At 60.5% G+C, this 6,605-nt stretch overlaps 2 protein-coding genes across 2 annotated transcripts; one reads left to right on the top strand and one right to left on the bottom strand.

Moving 5' to 3' along the window:
- Positions 1 to 2,859: 2,859 nt before the first annotated feature.
- B0T15DRAFT_554089 (FAD binding domain-containing protein) lies at positions 2,860 to 5,182 on the top strand (the record flags this gene model as incomplete). Its single annotated transcript, XM_062870345.1, has 4 exons — positions 2,860 to 2,921; positions 2,979 to 3,158; positions 3,269 to 4,241; positions 4,313 to 5,182. The coding sequence occupies 4 exons, from the start codon at positions 2,860 to 2,862 to the stop codon at positions 4,796 to 4,798; spliced, it is 1,701 nt and encodes a 566-aa protein (XP_062723165.1). The 3' UTR covers positions 4,799 to 5,182.
- Positions 5,183 to 5,448: 266 nt separating this feature from the next.
- On the bottom strand, positions 5,449 to 6,362 carry B0T15DRAFT_510665 (uncharacterized protein; the record flags this gene model as incomplete). Its single annotated transcript, XM_062867870.1, has 2 exons — positions 5,449 to 5,641; positions 5,794 to 6,362. The coding sequence occupies 2 exons, from the start codon at positions 6,360 to 6,362 to the stop codon at positions 5,449 to 5,451; spliced, it is 762 nt and encodes a 253-aa protein (XP_062723164.1).
- Between the last annotated feature and the right edge of the window lie 243 nt (positions 6,363 to 6,605).

The following is a 6,605-nucleotide window of genomic DNA, read 5'->3' as shown; positions in this document are numbered from 1 at the left end:
TCTGCGCCAGCGGCCCCAGCACCTGCCCACGTCTTCATCTTGAGTCCTCGACCAACGCCGAAGTCATGCGTGCCGTAACCATCCTCCAACCCGTCAGGCTGCCATGATGTTCGTGGTTCCCACTAGCCCTTTGGAGCGAAGGCGCACCCAAAACCGCATTGCCCAACGCCGTTTTCGAGAGAAGCAAAACCGCAACCGCCGAAAGGCGACTGCGGGGCACCAATGCCACCAACCCGAAAGGAAGGCCGGGCCCGAACCGTCCAATCTCGCCGCCCACAACAACACAAACCGGGCACGTCCGACGGGGCCGGATTCACCTGAAGATCAGTGGTGGTCAGTCGATTGCACAGGACCGGATACGAGCGAAAACAGAGAGTCGTTCGCGCCGACCGGACATTATGCCAGCAGCACAGCTTCCCCCGGTTCCGAACCATTACCGGTCCCAAGCTATCTCGTCAGCAACGGCGCCCTCTTAACCTCTCAGGGCCTTCTCATGGGAGACATTGACTTCCTCAGCTTCGATGGCACCTTGGCGCTCCCGGACGAACCGAACAACAGACCGTCCAGCGCGAACCCCGCCGCCCCGCTGCTTACCCCTCCGTCTCCCCGGAGCGTCTCGTCCGTGGAGGCCGGCCACGAGCGGCCCCAAGGAGGCGAAGACCGGATGACAGGCGCGGCCGGACCTTCCAGCCGAACAAACGCCATTCCGTCAGACAGACGCCGCGTCCCTCGGAGATCGTCCGCCAGCTCACAACGCACAATAACGGCTCCGGTCGAGCTGCCGGGGGAAGCCGAAGGCGGTGTTGTCGGCGATAGCGATGATGACCGGGTAGAGACTCCGTGGCTTGGTCCGCTGCACATGGCAACGCTCAAAGGTCACGACAGGATCGTGCGCATTCTGCTGGGCCACACGGCCGACGCAAACGAGCGCGATGGCCACGGGCGTACGCCCTTGATGCATGCCGTTGCCGGAGGGTTCGAGGACGTGCTACAGACGCTGCTGGGACACGGGGGCCGCGTCGCCGATACCGATCGCGCGGGCCGGTCGGCTCTGCACTGGGCTGTCGCGCACCGCCGCGAGTCGCTGCTCCTTCAACTCCTGAAACACTGCCGCGCACAGGGCTTGGCGCTGTTGGACCGGCCGGACGGTTCTGGTAAGACCCCCCTGCATCTAGCCATCGACATGGGGTTCGAGGCGGGCGTGCTGCTGCTGCTGGAATACGGTGCCGACGCGTCCTCCCGGGCGCCGTGTCACGGGTGAGGACGGGCTATGACGTTGGGGCCGGAACGTAAGACGGTCGGACGCGCAGAGAGCCATCATCACACGTGAGATATACATGATCCGCAATACTACACATGGAGAAATCTAGATTGATATGTCAATTGTGTCATGTCATGAGGCACTCCCGCATTCGCAGATGACCATCAATCTAAAAAAAAAAATCGAGGTAACTACCTACTCCCAAACCAACCCAACCAGCAACCAGCCCAACAAGCCTACTAGACAGGAAGAGAACCTGCATTGCGCCGGGTCGCTGTCTCAGAACATCCGACCGCCTTCAACAAAATCACATGTGCAACCAGTAAGTACTTCTACCCTGTCGGCTACTGCCGGGTAATGGAAAAGAATACCCTACTAGTACTACCCTTGCTTGACTAGACTACTAGTAGAATGCAGTCATGTATACGTACCATTATTTGCTGAAGCCTCTTTGAAAGTCGAGGCTACACAAACTATTACTAATACTCTCTCCCTCTTGGAGACTCTCGGCGGTCGTGTCTCGCTTACATCAGATCCGTCAGACCGACGTGCCGGGCCAGAACCATTCCCGTGTCCGTCATCTTCACACATCACTTTCGCCCTGCATACTGCATACTGCATCTGGCCCCTACTGCTACGCCACTGCACACCACCAATAGATACCTTATCAGGTACACGGGGATCCGAGTGGGTAGGTACCTATGTACGGACTTCGTTGTGCGTCGGCGTCTTACCGCCCCCAAACAACGGCACAAAGAGGGCCCGCCCCTCTCTTACTCTGCATACAACTCCAAGTCGCGATCGAAGCGTGCCGTCCGGATGCGGAGAGAATAATCATCCCACCTCCGAAGACGGGACAAATCGCGGGATATTTGCCCCCACGCACGCGATATGCAGCGTATGCATGGAAGCCTTCCAGAAGGGAAGATGCATCCCGCGCCAGGCAGGGGGTCCTTGTCTTCCGACTGACCCAAGCCCCATGCCTGTCTATTTCGGTTGCGCAGCTGAAGCCTTATCCAGGAGCCTGGGACGAGGCGAGCGATGGACGCAACGCTGCGGCTGTGATGCGCTAATGGAGTCCCTATCACACCGAGTGACGGTCAGCAACAAGCATCGGACGAGCCTACAAGCTAGATGGCGCCACGGTGGGCACGGCGAGGACACCGTCGGAGCTCCAGGGCGTTCCGTCCACCATCACGCGTACGCGTTCAGCCCCCCACGTGCAGGGTTGAAAGCAGAGGTAGTAAGATTGGACTATCGGTTGAGGCGGCGGGCTAGAGGAGGCACAGGAGCATAACGCCATGGCGTTTTCCGGAAGGATCCTGAATTCAGGGGGGGCACGAGATAGCAAGAGGCAGTGAGGCTTTGCGTCTATGGCGCGGAACCTACGCGGCTACGCCGCCTCAGCAGGCACACCGGGCATGGCGGAAGGAGATTATCAAGCGTTAAGACCCAAGACTAAATGGAGCTTCGATCTCCTGATATTTGAAGCATCCAGTTGGCTTTTCGACGAAGGCCGTCCTAGGAGTTGTGTTGCTGTCGATATCGCTTTTCCCCCAACCGGATCCGTCTTTCTCCTGATCTGATCCCCACCGCCCATGTTTGCCTCAGCTTCAGCCCACAGCATTGGCTCACCTGCAGCCTTGCTGCATATTCTAGGGTGGGCGCTGCCGCTGATCAACGCGGCCGCTGTCCCACCACCCGCACCCGCACCAAGGTGCCGGTACCTGCCAGGCGATGCCCTCTGGCCCTCGGCGGCCGAGTGGCAAGCCCTGAACCGTTCCGTGGGTGGCCGGCTGATCGCGGGCCAGCCCTTGGCACAGGTCTGCTATGGGAGTAACCGCGACGAGGCGGCCTGCGAGAGGCTGCGCAGCGAGTGGACGCTGCAGCAGACATAGTAAGAGCATTTCTTTCTTTTCTTTTTTTCAATTTTCATCCCCAGCCAGGATTCAGGAATCGACTATGCAACGAGACCTCGTACGTACTGACGGTGTTGTGAACTGCCAGCTTTCCCGACCCCGTCCATGTCATGTCGCCCTACTTTCTGAACAACTCGTGCACGCCCTTTGCGGAGGACCCGAGCGTGTTCGAGTCGGCGGCGGCGTGCAAGATGGGCAACGCGCCGGCGTACGCCATCAACGTCAGCAGCGCGGCGGACGTCCAGGCCGGGTTCCGGTTCGCGCGCGACAAGAACGTGCGGCTGGTGGTCAAGAACACGGGGCACGACTACCTCGGCCGGTCCAACGGGCAGGGCGCGCTGTCGCTGTGGACGCACAACCTCAAGGACATGACCTTCCTGAACTACTCGAGCAGCCAGTACACCGGCCCGGCCGTGAAGCTGGGCGCCGGCGTGCAGGCCTTTGAGGTGTACGCGGCCGCCGCGGCTCGCGGCCTGCGCTTCGTCGGCGGCTTCTGCCCCACGGTCGGGGTCGCCGGCGGCTTTGTGGGCGGCGGCGGCCACGGGCTGCTGATGGGCGCGTACGGGCTGGCGTCGGACAACACGCTCGAGTTCGAGGTGGTGACGCCGCGCGGCGAGCACCTCGTGGTGAGCCCGACGCGGCATTCCGACCTCTTCTGGGCCCTCAACGGCGGCGGCGCGGGCACCTACGCGGTGGTCGTGTCGCAGACCACGCGGCTGCATCCCGACGGGCCCGTGGCTGGTGCGTTCGTCACGGTCAACAACCGCGCCAGCGCCAACGCCCACGCCAACGCCACCACCACCGCCAACAACGATGCGTTCTGGCAGGCCGTGACCAAGTGGCAGGGCCACCTGTTCGCGCTCGACGTCGTCCCGGGCCTGACGACCGAATGGTCGCTGACCAACACGACGCTCCAGATCCTCGTCACGCTCCTCGACGGCAGCACCTCGCAGGTAGACGCCCTCCTTGCGCCGTTCCTCGCCGCGCTGACCGACCTTCGTCTGCCCTTCACCAACACGACCAGCTCCCTGCCCAACTTCCACGCGCATCTGTCCACGTACGTGCCGGGGGGCTTCCGTTCGGCAACCACCCGACCAATGACCTCGTGGGCGGCCGCCTGATCCCGCGCAAGGTGGCCGCACGCTCCGCCGCGGCGCTCACGGCCGCGTTCCGCACCATCACCAGCCAGGCGTCGACGTCGGCGTGGACGGTCAACGGGATCGCCGGCAACGTGTCCCCATCGCGCGTGGCCCGCGGCGTGCGGGGGATCCCGCCGCCGACGGCCGTGCACCCGGCGTGGCGCGACGCGCTCTACTTTGTCAACATGGACGTCTACTGGGACCCGGCGTCGCCGCTGGCGGAGCTGCGCGCGCTGGAGCGCCAGATGGTGGCCAACCAGGACCTGCTGCGCCGCCTGACGCCCGGAGGCGGCGGCTACATGAACGAGGGCGCCTTCGACACGGCCCAGTGGCGCGACGAGTACTACGGCCCCAACTACGGCCGCCTGCTGAAGGTGAAGCGCACGCACGATCCGGACTTCGCCCTGTACGGCCTTGCGTCGGTCGGCAGCGACTACTGGGCGGCCCAGGCTGATGGCAGGCTGTGCCGTGCCTCGTGAAAGTAAAAAGGGGTTGCGCAGTTCGAGTTGTTGGATATATGTGGGGAGCGGAATGTGATATTAGAATAGAAAGTAAGGTGGAGTGTATGGCCTTCATCCCGCGAGGGATTTTGTATGACTAGTAGTAGTAGGAACCTTTTGTGTATTAGAAGTTATTGCACGTCCGTTAGAGTACAAGGGAAACGATTTTTAGAGAAAGAGGTTGGCATTAATACGACCAGGATATACTTCCCAGCTGATCCTTTCATATCCTCTCTCCCGAGAACTGAATACCATCATCTCCATGCTAACCTGAAGAGGTCTCCCTCGAGGGCGGCTGGGCTGGCCGAACATATAATCGCTTTGGTGGGTGGGAATTCTTCCAACTTAAAGGCTGCAGAGCAATAACACTCGTCAGCCAGTCCTTCGGCTCCCATCTGGTGCAACTTGAAGTCAATTAAATTCTTCTTACTCCCATCATCAGGTCTCCCTATTCCCGTCATTCTTACTGTGTATGCATATAATCTTGGCATATCGGTGCAATTTGTGGTTGCACTCTTGACGCTTGGGCTTCAAAAAAAGAGATTGTGGTGAATACTATTTCCCATGTAGACAAACCCGTGTACTCTGTCTTACTACACTACCTGGTACATCGGCAATACCCGCTCTCTTCACCACGGAACCTGCTCCCCCTTGTAGTTCCAGAGCTTACCGCTATGCGTCTCCCGCGTCGCCGCGTCGATCACCTTCACCAATCCGCCGATGCTGACGTCCACCGGAATTTCCGCCTGGGTCAACTCCGGGATGCCAAACAGCTCGCCCGCGGCCTTTGCGCCGCGGTTACCCATGTCCGTCTGGGCGCGGCTGCAAGGGAGGAAATGGCACGGAAAACAGATCGTCAGCCCCTGGATTCTCTCTCCACCTTTCGTGTACGGTAGTACCACCGTAACCAGTTCCTGGGGAAAAGGGAGAAGGGGGAAGAAACATCAGAGAGATAATACATGGATATGACTTACCCCGGGTCGACTACAAAGGCCGTGATGGTCGGCTCCTCGGTGTGGATGGCGCAGGTAAGCCAGTGCAGCACCACCTTGGTGGGGCCGTAGGCGGCGTTGGGGAAGCTGAGGAAGTTGGTCAGGTAGCCCGACTCGGAGCCCATGCTGACCCAGACCGGCTTGGCCGAGCGCTTGAGCAGCGGCAGCACGGCCTGGTACAGCCGCACGACCCCGTGCACGTTGGTCTCCATGTGCTCCTTGAGATCGGCAATCTTAAGCTGCGACACCGTCGGGATCACCCAGGCGACCGCCGCGTTGGCGATCACCGTGTCGATGTGGTCGATGCCGTGCTTCTCTTGCAGCTCGGTCACCGCCGCCGCCGCGTCGTCTTCGGCCGTGGCATCCACCTTGACAACAATGACTTTGCTGCCTTCCGCCGCCGGCAGGCTAAGCAGCTCCTGTGACGTCTTGGCCGCTGGGTCCCGGTTCGCCGCAATGACGGTGTGGTTAGGGCGCGAGAGGAATGTCTCGAGGAAGGCGCGCCCTAGACCGCGGTTCGCGCCGCTGATAAGGACGATTGTCTGAGCCATGGTGCGAGATTGCGTCGTGAATTATCTTGCTTGGCTTTGGGTTGTGGACAAAAGATCCAAGGAACTAGTAGGCTTAAGCAGTGATGATGGTATGAGTTTGGTATGGTTCTTGCTTAGATTGAAAAGTACGCATCAATGAAGACGGCACACACTTTATCCAGCCTGAGGTGCATACAGCATAGCACGCGTTGGCCATAGTCAACCGCAGTCCGGTTGCCGGCCCAGCCCGGTTCTTGCTCAGCT

This window comes from Chaetomium strumarium (assembly GCF_033439665.1).
Source record: "Chaetomium strumarium strain CBS 333.67 chromosome Unknown B0T15scaffold_3, whole genome shotgun sequence".
Lineage (NCBI taxonomy): Eukaryota > Fungi > Ascomycota > Sordariomycetes > Sordariales > Chaetomiaceae > Chaetomium > Chaetomium strumarium.
Note: the sequence above shows the minus strand (reverse complement) of the source record. Positions and strands in the feature narration are given on the sequence as shown.